Consider the following 15,301-nt stretch of genomic DNA (forward strand, 5'->3'; position numbering starts at 1 on the left):
GCCAAAAACTTGAGGTGCAAAAGGATGACATCTGCTGAGAACTAGAAGAGCTAGAAGCCTTTGCAGCATGCCTAGGAGGGTAGTGGGAAAGGTTTTCTGGGAGGGCAGGAAGAGGGTTGCTTGGTACCCTGCTGTGCCTGATTAACCAACAGAGCATCCCTCACCTCCTTTGGGCTGTAGCTGCCCCACACATGCTCTTCACTGCGCCTGCAGTTACCCTCATCCCCTGCCTCTGCCTGGCCAGGGGTAGCGGCTACTCTCCCGGAATACCGCTGCTCTGCTCCTGCTGGAAAACGGGCTGCTGCCGCTTGACGCCTTCCCTGCCCCTTGGAGCAGGCCAGGTGGCTGTAAGGCCTAGAATGGTTTCAGGGACAGCACTACAGGCTCAGGGCAACGCACAACAAAGCCAGGAAGGGCCTTGGTCAATGAATTAATTCTGGCTGCTGAAAAGATACAGTGAACGTGATAAGCAGCAGGACACAGGCATTAGCCCTGGGGTTTTTTTTATTCCTGGAATGCAGTTTAACGAAGTGGAAAAGCGCTGTTGGGGACTTAAAAGCCCCGTTCTTCCTGGGATGCTCAGCACTGTTGCACCCCCTGCAGTGAGGACACAGACAATATCCCAGGTCCAAGTGCTGTGCTGGGTGCTCCCAGCTGTCATCAGCACCCATGGCTGTGCGCACATGCGGCCCAGCTGTCGAAAGGCACTTGGAATGCTGACACCCAGCTCACTGGGCCAGCTGGACACAGCCCCCATCTCCACGAGCTGTGCAGCAGGGGTGTCATTAGGGCCTACCTGGTACTCACCCACTGACCTGGCAGGGCCCCATGGACTGCAGCATCCCTGATGACACAGCTATACAGCTGAATACTCCAAGTGAATCCGAGGATGGAAAGGCAGCCCCTGCATTCCTTTTCTAAGAAAATTTTGGACAACTGGAGTGCAGCACATCTTTCCCGTGAAGCCCCACCTGGCTGACGAGGGCTTTCAACCCCTGTGGGCTCCTGAATTGTCAGGGCTTCCTACGTACACTGGCTGCAGGGCGATGGTGTCCCACCAGCCTGGCTACCAGGAAGGAGCTGGAGCTAACGAGGCTCCATGGGATGGTAGCTGTTCACAAATCCAGAGGCAGTGCCATCCAGTAACTGTGAGCTGGTGCTACAGCTTTGCAGCCGAGCACCCAGTTGTACCTCTGTATGCAAAAGCTCTGACAGCGCAGGTGATGTCCTATCCCAAATCCAGTCCAGGCTGGGCTTGTCTCCTGCTACAGCTGCATGAGCAGGCCTGCCATTCCAGACTGCTGACCAACCTCCAGGTCAGTGTTTCCTAACCAAGCCCACCCCCCTGTGATACATCAACAGGGACATTCAGCCTGGCTACCAGACCAGGAAAGGGACTTTGTTCCACACCCGCTGCCTTTTGAAGGGAACGGTGGCAGGGCAGCGGCATGCTGCCGTCATCTGAAAGGACGAAGTTAAGCGTGGCCGAGCGCAAAGGAATGACCGAAACAACTGTTCTTAGACTGCTTCCAACCATGAGGTACTAGCGATGGCTGGTGCAGAGACCCGGACCAAACAAAGCCCCAGAAGAGCTACAGCGTCGGCTTCTCCGCACAAGCTACCGCACTCTGCTAATCCACTGTCGCACCACCCCCTGCTAACGTAGACGGGACCACAGCCAAGTGCTTATATGGCCAAATGGGGGTTAAGGTAGAGCAGCCTTCTGACAGCAGACACCGCTACACGAGCGAGGCCTTACCGGCTAACACGAGCACCGGCTTTTCAAAGCTCAGAGCGCCGCTAGCACGAGCGAGGCCCTTACCGCAAAGCACCGGCTTTTCAAAGCTCAGAGCTGGATTTCAAAGAGGCTGCCTGTCGCCCAGGAAGCGAATCCGCGTTCAGCCTTTATTGACGAAACACCCGAGAGGTACACAGCCAGATTCGCTGAGCCTGCTGAAGGAGGTTCAGAGCTCCAGGGGTAAAGCAGATGCAAGAGCAGCACACAGTGACTCCACGTACGGTGACCGGTGCAAAAATTCTGAAGTCCCGTATGGGCTGGCAGTTTCACAGGCCAGGTCTAAGGAGCATGTCGCGTCAGTTATAGGAGAAGTGGTAGAGATCCTGTTTGACAGCCATGAGCAAGCCAGGAACTCCTTGGCTACCCCCAAGTCTCGAAGAAAACACCACACTGGGAATGGCGTCTTTGGAGGATGGGTGGGGAGAAGGGATGGTTCTGAGCAGATGGGCATCTTGGAGACTCCAGATTCTGGTGTAGCAATCCTGACCAACTGGAAAGGAGAGGACACCAGAATTCAGCATCACCCCAGAAGTACTTTACATGGCGCTGCGAGATTATCGTCACAGAAGCAGGTGGTCTACGGGGGAAAAAACCCTGACCACTTCTACACACACTAGAAGCAAAGTGCTTACCAATACTTTACAAAAGTACAGAAGTTCTGTGCTGAATACTGCAGAAGTGTGAAAAAATGTGCAATTCCTATGAGGCGATAGGTGTTTTCTGCTCTACCCCCGAGACACACTGTGGAAAGGACAATGGGACTTTTGCAGGAGACAGCAGAAAGGCCGTTATGCGCTACACCGGAGTGATTACAGTAGGTGTGCGTCCATAACCTTGTTTCTTAACTTTCATAGAGTGTTACAGAACGTCAAAGGCTAAATTTCTTCTGAATTTTAAAGAATCAACAGCTTCACCTAAGAAACGCTCCTCAGGCATAAGAAAAATCACTGCAGCGCACTCTACGCAGGGGGGGGGAGTGAACCCACCTGCTGTGAGGAGTCCCTCCTCCTCATTGACATGCAAAGGGAGAACAGCATATTCGTTGTGATGACCTTGGTACTGTTTCACACACTTTGCTGTCCTCAGGTCCCACAGTTTTATCTGCAAGTTGGAGTAATGGTTTGAAAGGGGATATATTAAGAAAGCAGAGACACTCGATGGTGGATAAATAAGGGGACCTGGAAGAAGACTCATGTACAGGGCTACCACCCAGCTCCATGCTACCTCCCAGAGACCATGCATCCACCCTGGGGACTGGGAAAAGCACCTGGCACTGCCCAGATGCTAAAGGAAGAGACACCCCAAACGCAACGAACCGCACCTTTCCAGCCATGTCTGCTGCCACGAGGTAATGTTCAGCCTCAAGAAGGCGAACAGACGTAACCGCTGAGTCGTGGAAGAGACGAATCGCTTTCCAGCTCTGGCCCTTCCGGCTGCGCTGCCGCACATCAATGCTGAAAATCTCACCTGACCGGCAGCCGTTGTACAGCATCGGGGTCTGGAAGAATCCGAGAGAAAGCGTACCACGTTAACATCCGAAAGGACCTTAGGAGTTGCGCGGACAGAAGCTACGTCAAGCTTTTGAGCTCCCTGGTGCAGCTCTCAAATTATTTCCCTGAGAAGGGCATTAAACCCCAGAATTTTTAGTACACACTGCAACCCTTCTCAGCCGACTCGTGAGTTGCATTCAAACCTCAACTATTTACTTCAGCTGCAAAAGCTGAGCTGGGGAAGTAGGAGCTTCGTCCAACATGACGGCAAAACAGGAACTGGAATTCTCGTATCCTGATTTCACCCTTCTCCCTAAATCTGTGACCAAGTCCATTACTATTTTATAGGGGCTTTCTTCTTGACGGAGAGAGTGCACCGAATGTTAAGAAAATGAGGTCATTTTCCAAAACCAAAACAATTTTACGTTATTACTGTGCTCTTTGTACTTTTTTCCTTCTTGCCTCTGTATGATTAACAAAAATCCAACCTCTGTGGTAACGGGGTAAATCAGTTAATCTTTCTGTTGCTATTCAGTTGTGCGCAAGCATCAGGCCACCCCAGCCCTGCGGTGGGACCCCTGTCCAGCAGCAACTGTGACCGCCACCTTACGTACAGCATGGCGAGTCCCATCCCAAATCGGGCAAAGAGCACGCCAAGGAGGCGGCGCTCCCCAAAACCCCAAGGTTTCATGGTTCCTTCTACCTGTGTGGCAAACTGCTGTGCCAGTACATCGCTGCTGGTTCCAAACGTCTGTCGGTGCCCTGTCACTACGTTGGTCACCAGAACTCGTCTCGTCAGGCCTGAGGAAGACAGACGATGTTTGTTTAGCTGCGATGTGCGGAGCAGCTGGGAATGCCACAAGTCTTTCCCACTGAGATGGAAGGGGTTGCTAGCTTTGCGGATCACCTGTGCTGAAGCAGTTGTCTGCCTGGGGATTCAGGCACCAAGCACAGGACCAGGCAGTGGATATCTTGAAGCTGCACAGCATTCCAGGTTGATCTAGGAGAGAGAAGCAACGCATAAAGCATCCATGAAATATGGATGATAACTCAGAAAGCTTCTTTGGCTTTCCATACTTCTTTCAGCATTTCAGTATGAAACAGAGAGGGTGTCACCCAATTAATGTTCCCATGCTACTCCAGAGATGGGAAACAGAAGCGGGACTTCATGACTGTAAGACCTAGAGTCTACACAGATAATGGTGGGGGAGTGTGGAATTTATTCAGTAGTCAGAGGGCTGACAGTGGCAGGAAAGAGAAAAATAGCACTTGCCTTACAACACTAACTAAGCCATTTTTTAAAGACAAATGGGGTAGAAACACAGAACATCCACTGTATAAGCTACCTCTAAGTTCTTGGCCTGCCTATTAAGAAAACAAAGAAGTTTGGGAAGTAACAAAACTCCAGATTTGACCCTTACTCGCAAAGTTCCCGTGGTCTATGGACATACAATTTTAAGTCCTCAGTTGTCACTTCCTTCATGGTGCATCCACCATGATCATACATGCGTCAGGCAGCACAGATGACGCGTAACACATGGATTTAGACAGGTTAAGGTCTACTTTGCTCCCAGTATCTACTTAGCAAGGTTCCCCCAACCCAACAATTTAGGAGAGTGAACTAAGTCAAGAAACTTGGAACTAGATGGTCTTTAAGGTCCCTTCTAACTCAGACCATTCTATGATCCTACACATAAAACAGTCATAGGAAATACTAGACAGGAGGACTTTGGTGGAATCTGGTGGACTATGGTGAAGGACTTCAAATGTTCTACAGAGCCATCAGGCCTAGCAGCCGTACATCTTCAAGTTCATGCTACCTCTAGGCATATTTTTTGAACAGCTGCATAAATAGCATGACATTAAAAATCTGAAATAGGTCCATAACTCTTATCTATCATAGATTTCCTTTGTATAAACTTAAATGATCACGTTGGAATGGAAACCAGGTTAGAGGACTGTGTGTAGGTCGCTGTGTGACTGAAGAAGCACGGTTCTGACATCAATAAAGTCCAGTTAATAAGAGTCCTGCTCCCAAGAACGTTGAACAAACAAACGTCTGAAGGCGCAGCTGCAGCCATCAGGCTCAGACACAGGATCCTCTGAATCACTCACACAACTGAGCATGAGCTACACAAGGCGCTATGGGTTGAGGTATTTACCAGCTTTCCACTTTTGACTAATCCACTGAGCATACCTGAGTAGCTCAAGCAGCTCATGCTGTAAGAAAGGATTCTGCAATGATTCTAGAGGATCTATAAGGAAATTTGAGTACTTCTCACGTGCAGCTTTTGAGTATTAGTTACAGGCCAAGCTACTCATGAAAAATCACAGATGTTTACTTCACAAGTGAGGTGTTCTCCTGCCAAAGTCAAGTACTACATCAGCAGCAGCTAAAAATAAACTAGTGCTTTGAATACTCCTTGTTAAGTTCTTTCAACTGTTCACTTCTTAAATGGTTTCAGACTAAGTTTTACAAGAATACAACAGTCTTACCAGTTACTGAAGTGCAAAAATCATCTTTCCTTTGTGCTCTTTTCATACCATAATCGCTCTCACAAATTGGAGGAAAAACCCTGACAAAACCAGCCTACCTGGGTCAGTGCTGCTGAACAACGATGCTGGAATCAGACTGGCACAGCCTGGCGTTTCTGCGATTCCCATGAGGCACAGCTTGCTGAAGTGAGTTAAGGAAAAAGGATTCTCCCTAGAATGGAACATGCTGCCTAACGTTTATAGCTGGGAAAAGCAAGATGCTCTGACATGGCCACAGCTCACAATACTTTCCCTCTGATGGCCCTTAGAGCTTACACTTGAGCCTTGACTCTTCATTTCTCTCACAGGAAATACCTAGCAAGAACTCCTGTTCTTGTTTATTTTCAGTACCAGAAAGATGAGACAAGAGGAACACTGAGGCATCTTTCTAGTGATAGAGAACACACCCGCATGGCCTGCACAGATCATCCTTCTCATCTGTACATGCTGATGACACTGCATTAATATAGATGTGTTTTTTCATGAAGATAAGTTGGAAGAAGGGAAGAATACACTGGGCAGGCAAGGGAGACTCACTCTGGATTACATTAAAATACTTTCTAAAGATTATACCAGGAATAAACAGGATTTGAAAGCTGCATTTCAAATTCAGTGGGGCAAATCTAGGGGAAAGCACAAAATAACCAAACCAAGCAATCCCCAACTCCTAGAAAGCTGTCAGTAAGCCTGATGAGCTCCTGCCACCTTCTGGATCAGTCCTGAATTGCTTGACTTTTCCCAGGAGCCATTACGCACATTTTTGCATCATTTCCTCTCTTTTGGCACTTCAACAGCACATCCATTGCCTGCGATCTCCCATGTTAAAATCTTCTCTTCTTCCTGTCTTCTGGATTCTGCATCGTCCATTACTGCTCCCTCTCCTATACCATCAACCCTCCCCTTCTGAGCCAGAGCTGCAGAACATGATCTAAAAGTTGTAGACCACGATGCCAATGAATTGCTCCCATTATCCTCTCGCCCCAACCTATATGGGGAAGGTTTACAGTAGAAACGAGCCAACCCACATTCAAACAGGTCTGCTTTAAAGGGAAAGTTAGTTGCCTTAATCCTTCTCTTGTTTTTCCCCCCAGCCGATCCTAAACATCAGACAGTTTTGGATATGGCATATACACTACTAATAAAGTGGGAAGTCTCCAGGGCAGGAAACATGGTCTTTCAGCTGCTATTACACATGAGCAGTTCTACATGTAAGAGAACCAAATATCTGTCTCAATAGCTCCAACACCTTTCAATTTTAATAACTTTGTTTTCCAGAAAACTTAAGTTCTGGGGCAACTACATGAAACATCTTCCTGGGAGCTAGTTGTGTGCAGCATGATGCAGGCTTCTGAAAGCTGAAGTTTTGCTGTTTGTAAAAGGATATAGAACATGAGAATCTGGATGAGTCAGTGACGCCCAGCACACAGAATTCACCTTCAGACACAAGAAGACATACTGTCTTGGTGATCTCTTACTCAGTTCACGACAAGGCATTTCCATACAAAGATGAGCCCTAACCATGCGCTGGGCACTATTCCTTAGCCCACTCAACAGCCCAGTAAACGGGACACGTGCATTTTAGCCTCACAATCCTTTGACATGTAGGAGGCAGAGTGTTTGGAAGTTCACCCAAACACGGACTGAGGCGTCAAGCACATCCTATTGCTGAAGGGATCATCCTTAAAAGAATCTGAGCATGAAATGATTACAAAACTCTGTTTGATTTTAACATTCTTCACATTCAAGGATAAAAATAATTTTGGGAAAATGTGTTTAAGAAGCATGCAAATCTTAGTAATTTCTGGCCCTCAACATCAGTTTCATCAGCTACAGCCAAGCGCAACTCTGAAGCACTATCCTTAGAAGCTGGTACTTCTACATGGTCTCCCCTTCCCGCTGTAGCATAACATTCCTGAGAACTAACACTGGTACTGGAGACTTCCAGAGGCAAGTTTACTGTCCTTCTACATTTATCCAAGTTCCACACTGCTAGATTTTTCCATTCTCCCCTCCCAACGCTCAACAGTTCCACCTCTCCCTCCCAAGGAACAGCTTTCTGAGAAGACTGTAACTGATGGAAGCAGGAACAGGACAAAGTACTTTGCGGTTTGTGAAGTAGAGGTTGTCATACATCTCCACAGTGAGAGACTCCCCCAAACCATGGAGGTTGATGATACCGTATTTACATCCTCCGTGCTCAACATCGTTCACAGTGAATATCCGCTCACAAGCAACATCTGCCTGTAAAATAAAAGCTTATTGGTCACACTTACTGGAAACTTACAGAAAAATACAGCTGAGGGAGCTGCATTAGGTCTAAAAATGAAACACATTAATTCTGATCCCTTCTACACCATCCACTTTCCATCCATCTTTAAACACAGTGCCCAATTCCTTTTTATATGCACACACAGAAAAAACATGAGTAAGAAAAGGATTGAGTCCTTGAGTAACAATAAATACTCTTTCCAATTATATCCATTCTAGACACTTCACTGGCTGATCAGTAAGCACAGGCTGGTATTGACAGAGGACTCAAAAATTTAAGTCTCCTCAAAAGGAAACGTGAAATTCTCCTGCTGTTGGATCACAGCAAAAAGGCTGGTGCTGCATTTCAATTTTTCATTCACGACACAAAGTTTCTGACTCCCTCCTGGCTTCAGCCACCTATGCAGCACTCTGTTTACAAGGCCAGGAGCTGGTCCTGGAGAGCTTCCTACATAGACGGTGGAAGACATCTGCTCCACAGAACTCTCCTGCATATGCAGTGACCATCAAAACCAGTAGAAACTGCCTGCGGATCATGAGATGTTAAACAATTACTGGTGTTCACATAGATTCTCTGGACTACAGACTGAGCCACTCCCAAAATTGTCCTCTTTCATTTTCTTCTTCTCTCCATCCTCTCCACTCCCCCTCCCAGCCCTGCACTAATTATCCACTCAGCTCCTGTTTATTTCCAAGAGAACATACTGATCAGGTACAAAAAAACCCACCCAACCAACAAACCCAACATAACAACAAAAAACAAAACAAAACAAAAATTTCTCATTTTCATATTCAACCTTTTCATCATTTTCCTTTTTAGGAAAGGAACAGCTTCTTCCTACCTGTTTAAACTTACCAATAACAGACTTTTCAGAACTGACGCTACACAAATAAAACATCTTTGAAAGTAAAATTTGACCTATGGGATTTGTTCACAAGATCCTGCATTTTCACTAGAGATGGACTCTTTTTATCCTAATGACTTAACAGTTCTCATAACATACCACAATTATTTTAAAATTGTTGGTTCCAGCAACTGAGGAATCTGGACTGTGAATTTCTATCTTCTTCCTCTGCATGCAGTTCACTTTCAGTTCATGGACCAGCCTGTAAAAGCGAGTGGGAAGAGAAAGGAATCCAGGTAAGCCTCAGTTTAGTGCCAATGAACAGAGTTTCACAGAGGCTATCCAGAACTGCTTCTCAAACATGGAAGATAAAATATCCAAACTAGCATGCTGCCAATTTTCCTTCTATAACCCAGGTCCACGTGAGTCTTCCACATTCATGGAACCTCATCCCGTTATGCTGAACCTTAGCACATCTTCAGCAGCAGAAACAACACAGCAAGACATTAACTTGCCTTCTGCGCTGTTGCTGAATCTGAGCCAGCTTAGCCATCCTAACGGGGGGCAGGGAAAGAACACTCATCCAAAGGAAAGCTGCACCGTGTTCATAAAGCACAACGTGGCGAAACAGCATACACAAAAAGGGTGAAGTTTTAAACTCCCATTTATCTGAAACTGGAAAACCTCCAGTTGAATTCTCATCACCGCAGTTACATTCTTTCATAGTCGGATTACTATTTTTTTTATTTTCAGTAATATGTCCCTCTTTGTCCCAAGTGGAACAGTAAGAAAGGCAAAAAACCTGACAGGAGCAGGTGCACTAAGGAGCAGAACTTGGTACCGCAAACAGGAGACCAGTCAACCCACGGTACCTGCAATAACTTGTGGAGCTGAGCAAACCCAACTGCCTTTTCTGCAACAGCACAGACGAGTTCAGCCCAGCCCTTGCTGTTTTCTGGAAGAGAATAAGATGAAAGTGTGCTCAGTTATTTGCTTGTTTACGACTCAAACATGGCTGTGGGTCTTAGGTGTTTGCAATACTTGGGTAACTTTTTCCTCTAGCCAACACAGATTACACTTTTCAGAACACTTATAAAACATATTCCAGCACCATCTCCCTGGTCTGCTACAGTAAGCAGACAAAAGCATATTCCTGTGAGACAGGGGTGCTTTTATAAATACAAAAACTGGAGAAAAAACACCCAAAACCAACAGCCATTGTTTTTGCTTGATATCATCAGCAGTACCACCCAGAGGTGTTAAGTCACCTTATGGTTTCACTGTAAGGCCTTATATTCTTATTTTCTATCACAACAAAGCTGCTATTAACTACTCAGTCTTACTGCTGTACTAAACTTTTCCATTTGTCATTTTTTCAAAGCTTCACACGAACGCTTTCTGGGGAGATCGAAAGGTCGAGAACTCTGCAGAACTACGGAGTAAGAAATCTGCTTGATAATGCTCTGACAAAGCAAGTATTTAAGCATCAAAGTGTACTTATCTAGGAGCTTAAGTCAGATGTCTGATTCAATAGCCAGATTTTAAGAAGAGATTTATATCCAGAGTTTCCAAAAAAACCAAAACTGCTCATGGAACAGCTAAAAACAAAACAAAAAAGCCAAACCCAAACCAAGAGCAGCACTTTCACAATGAACATGGAAGAGCTGAATAGCTGGCTTAAACATGAACTCCATTACCCAAGGAGAAAAATACTTCTTCCAAATGGCACTGTATTTAAGATGAGCTGTGATTTGTAAAGTTGTAAGAGACAGCTTTTAGTTAATTAAAAAAAAAAAAACCCATCCTTGTCAGTTCTTTTACCTAGTTTACAGATATGCAGCCTCAGCATTAACTCTGCTCTAACACTTGATGATGAAAAGCGTACAGGCGTAAACACAACACCCTCCGTCATTTTCACCTGTCCCAACAAATTCTTCATGAAAAAGCTGCTCCCACAAAACACCATTAGTATTGTTTCTTCAGGGTCCAGGAATATGATCAGTAAATTTATTAAACGTGGAAAAATTAAAATCAAGACCCCACTTTGCCAATTCAAGGGAGGGATTTGAAACATGGCACCCAACATCCTGACTCAAGTGTAACCATTGGACAATCTGCAATTCTGAGCACAGTTCCTGTCTCTTTACGGGTTTTTTTTGTTTGTAATGACTTGCTTTCATGCCTGTGTGGAACAGCCAAACAAAAGGCTTCAAGGACTATAAATGCTCAGCAAAAAAGAAATTTTCATTTCTTCAGCCAGCTTAGGGAACTGTACCACAGTCAGAACTGAAAGGTTTTATCTTATAATCTGTCCTGGGCCAGAGCACAATAAAGCCTAATCGCCATATTTTTCAGAATGTACCTTCTTTTGTTTTTCTTCCTCTTCCAAGAGTCTCAGTCTTTTGCATTCCATCGCCTTGTACTGAATGCTCTCCTTGGTGAGTGGGTTGTAGTTATTATGTCCAGGCAGCAGCCGAAAATAGCGGTTCTTTTCCGAGTCATAGTAAAATCCCAGCAGTTCTTAGGAGGAAAAATAAAAAGTGGCAAAACCCAGGCAAATCAGATGGATAATTGTTTTTTGCTCTTTAACATCCCACATCTTCATGGGGACGTCAGAGTCAGGAGGCCCAAAGCTCTTGCTCCCAGCAGGTCCCAGGCGTGAGGCACCGCCTAGGAACAGACAACAGCCACTTAGAGGAGACAAAGTTTATTCATCGTTTCAAAACGCAGTGCAGTGCTCTTACACAGGTACCCAAGGGATGTCACCGCTGGCAAGATGAAACGCAGACAGATCAGAGAAGCAGAGAGGAAAGGTTCTGCTGCAGAACAAAAAGGAACTTTTCTTCGCAAATCAATCAAAATGAAGTGATTCACTTCCCAGAACAAGCCATTTTTTCCCCAACACACAGGAGAGGTTTAGATACAATCAACAGTGTATTTGGACAATATACAGAGGCTCCTTCCAAAGATAAATTGGGATGAGAGAAACATTTGATTACACTGCTTCGCTGCCTGGGTAAATTCTCAGAGGATGACAGGTAAAATACTCTGACAGATTCATAATGGTACAATGTCTCAAGACAATGGATTTTATTCAGGAGAGGCGAGTGTTAACATCTTCATTTCAATAGTTTTTATTTAAATGTTTATCTACTACCAAAATTGCATTTGCAGTAACCTCTTTATGCTGCTGCAGCTTACAATTCAGCTTCTTGTCAGTATCTCTTAGGTTTCGGCTTAGCAACAAAAAGTGACCAAGATTTATTCAGGTCAACAAAAAGATAAAGGTAGTGAGTGACTCCATAAGGTTCATAAAAGCACGTTGCATTTAGTATGGAGAATCTGATTACACAGCAATCAGTGCTTTGCAGGATACATCTCCTAACATGCTCACAGCCTCTTAAGCACAAGGGGGTGATACACAAAAAAAGTCTCTTTAAACTCTGGACTTGTTGTTCAGGGGCCGTAGAGTCAGTGGTGTTTCAGGACGTCCCTGTTGTGGAGAAATGTATGTTCCCACAGGCTTAGCTTTTGCTAGGGTTGTTTAATGAGCCAGGAAACCAGAATGCAAATGGGACATCCTCCTCAACAGCACTGCATCAAGTCTGGTTTCACCAGACAACTCCCTGATAACGAGCAAACATTTAGCCAGAGTATATTTCTTACAGACTACAAAATACACTGAAGGCATGAAGAGCGATGACTCCCTTTCCCCCCAGAGCGGTGGATCATTGTGTCTTCTAAAATGCTGAATCACTGGATGCAAGCTGTGATTTTTTTATATGCTCTCTTATTTGTTTATTTAATGTTTCTATTGAAAGATGTATTTTATAACATCTTCAGCACCTATGAGAGAAGAAAGCTTTGGGAAGAAAATGAACTCTATATTTCCGGCAGGAAAAAGAGAATTTTTTTTTTTTTTTCACTTTATATCAGCTTGGCTGAGCACACAAGTTTTCAAACATGAGAAGCACCTGTGGGCCCGAAAGCGCATTTGCCCTGCTCTCCAGATCCTCACTTACTACACCTTTCCGTATCACCCGCTGTTACTTTTCTCTATGAACTTCACTGCTGTTATCCTTCCTGTAACACCATACTCTTAACAGTAGCTACTACTACTTTTTGCATGCGGTCAGCAGAGACACTGATTTTTGGACCCGTAAGCTCAGTCTCTTACCCGGTACTACAGAGTTCTGTGTTAAACTGGACGAAGAAGGATCTCCACTGCTGCTGGGGCCTGCATTCGCTGGGGTCTGTGGTTCATCCTGTTCCGGCCTACAAAAACAGCACTGCCTTCAAGACAGGTTCACGATTGTCCTACACATCTTTCCCACAACAAATGTATAAAGCGGCTTGTTACTGACATGAGTAGATACAACTTTGTAGGGCTGTGACCAGCACACTGTGCATATCGCCTCACACTAAACCGTGAAAATGAAACAGTAAAAATACTCAGCTTAAAACCCTCTCAAGGAACATGAGAGATACCAACATCTTAAAAGCCTTAATTACTTGCTAAAACTTCAGAGGCGACTGTTGATTCTGCAAGCATCTTTAACTCCTTTCAGCGAAAGGTAATTCTGGGCATTTTACCATACCCCCAGATTAAAAGAACAGCCCACCCTTAAAAGCATGTAAGTCTTCACAGCGTAAAGTGAGACAGTGTGGGCAAAATACTGATGTCGGGTCAAAAAAAAAAAAAAATTTGCCATTCTTTTCATGACAAGAATTTAATTAATGAGGTTCAGAAACATGCAAAATAGACAACAGTTTAATGAAAACCCAAAGAAAGAAAAGCCTCTGCTTTTGTAATAAACGTCACAGTCAACAGGGTAGCTGCAGCTTTTCTTCACTGTGAAGTAATTTAAATAGGCACATTCAGTACTGAACAGCAAAAAATCCCCTGGGACGTTTTCTGAATCACCCGTGCAAGTCTCACTCTTTAAAACAGGTCTCATTACGTGTTATCTTAAAGGCATCAGGCCAAGGTGTTTTGCAAGAGTTGTTAATTTATTGAAAACAAAATGACCAAGAATTTCTAGTTCTAATATCAGCTCTATTGCTGTTTAATTATACGACTCTGAAAATAGCTGAAGAACATAACTGACCTACAAGGGAAAAAACCCACCCCACACCAAACCCAAACACTTCAATTTAAAGCTTTTTAATAAAATCCTTTTAACTCTATATTCATTGAATTAGGGCCCACTTGCCTTTCTAACTTTTCTCAAACAAATACAAATAACAGGGCAACTCATGTATGTGTTTATATCTCTTTCTCTAAAAAAAATATTTAAAAACATGCCCAGAGATTAAAGCAAAAGACTGGCCTCTTTTATTCCTAGGCATTAAGCAAGTAACACAGGAAAGAAAACCACCCATAAAAACACCTCAAAGAGAGGCAAGTGTAAGTTCTAAAGTTTAAAACGTACTTTTCTGAAAGAATCCATTTTTGAGGATTATTCCTAAGATGTTGGTTCAGTTTCCTGATCTGCTAGATGCGTTATTATTAGCACATTACTTAATATGCTTTCAAGCTTTCACGAAGATGCTTTAATAACAGTTTTTACACTATCAGACACTGAGGCATAAAATAAATGGGGAGGTGGAACGAAGTACTTTTACAAACATCTTTCCTCCCTGAACTACCTTTGCATATTGATGAAGAGTTTATGGATGCTCGGGCACACCTGAAAGGAGTAGCTCATGGAACCACATCTCAGTTTAAAATCAAGATGCAGTTGTGAACATATGATAAGTTTCCAGAAATCAATGCAATTCCACTCCTACACAGAACGACAGATACACCAGAAGTACCATCCACTAGATTTTTAGATGGCAACCCTCTCAGTCCTAGATTGCCACCATTCTGCAAATTTAATCAGGCATAGCATCTAACAGCGTGACCCACACTAAGCACGAGCTGCATACACTTGCCTTTCAGTGTCGCTATGATGATCTGATCTTCTGTACGGCTGGGAACGGTAGCTGTGCTTGCGACTGCTCCATCCATGCTTTTCTTTGCCTCTCCAGTGATTTCTCTTCATTTCTACCTACAAAGCAAACGTACACACATACTTCAATTTGACTTGTTGTAACAGTCCAGCACACAGGACACTCTCTTAACCGCCTCCTTTCAATCCGTTTCAAATAGCTTCGCAGCGGCCCAGAGATCAAAACCAAGGAGGGAGGCTGAATAAAATAATTTACTTTTCAAGAGAAACACTTTCAAGCTCAAACGGCATCAGACCTCAAAGAAAGGCAGGCCAGCCCCATCAGCCGCCTGAAGGGAGGCTGACCAAAAGACAGCACGGTGCTGACCGCCTCCTGCGCGCAGCGAGCACCCTCCTGCCCCCTTCCCCGCG

The 15,301-nt window shown here is 44.7% G+C and overlaps 1 protein-coding gene across 2 annotated transcripts; it reads right to left on the reverse strand.

Annotated features, from left to right (window-relative positions):
* Window positions 1-1,896: 1,896 nt before the first annotated feature.
* On the reverse strand, window positions 1,897-14,983 carry DCAF4 (DDB1 and CUL4 associated factor 4). Of its 2 annotated transcripts, XM_010157549.1 has the most exons (13): window positions 14,874-14,983; window positions 13,114-13,211; window positions 11,299-11,456; window positions 9,809-9,891; window positions 9,096-9,198; window positions 7,924-8,064; window positions 7,208-7,257; window positions 5,883-5,962; window positions 4,196-4,288; window positions 3,992-4,089; window positions 3,120-3,296; window positions 2,785-2,899; window positions 1,897-2,288 (listed from the first exon to the last, which is right to left on the reverse strand). In XM_010157549.1, exons 1-13 carry the CDS (start codon window positions 14,981-14,983, stop codon window positions 2,095-2,097), a joined length of 1,500 nt encoding a protein of 499 aa, XP_010155851.1. In that variant the 3' UTR covers window positions 1,897-2,094. The 2 variants fall into 2 exon arrangements, with proteins under 2 accessions (XP_010155851.1, XP_010155852.1); XM_010157550.1 differs by lacking the exons at window positions 9,096-9,198; window positions 9,809-9,891; window positions 13,114-13,211; window positions 14,874-14,983 and having other exon boundaries at window positions 11,299-11,448.
* Between the last annotated feature and the right edge of the window lie 318 nt (window positions 14,984-15,301).

Source organism: Eurypyga helias, unplaced genomic scaffold, assembly GCF_000690775.1.
Source record: "Eurypyga helias isolate BGI_N326 unplaced genomic scaffold, ASM69077v1 scaffold18738, whole genome shotgun sequence".
Classification (NCBI taxonomy): Eukaryota; Metazoa; Chordata; class Aves; order Eurypygiformes; family Eurypygidae; genus Eurypyga; species Eurypyga helias.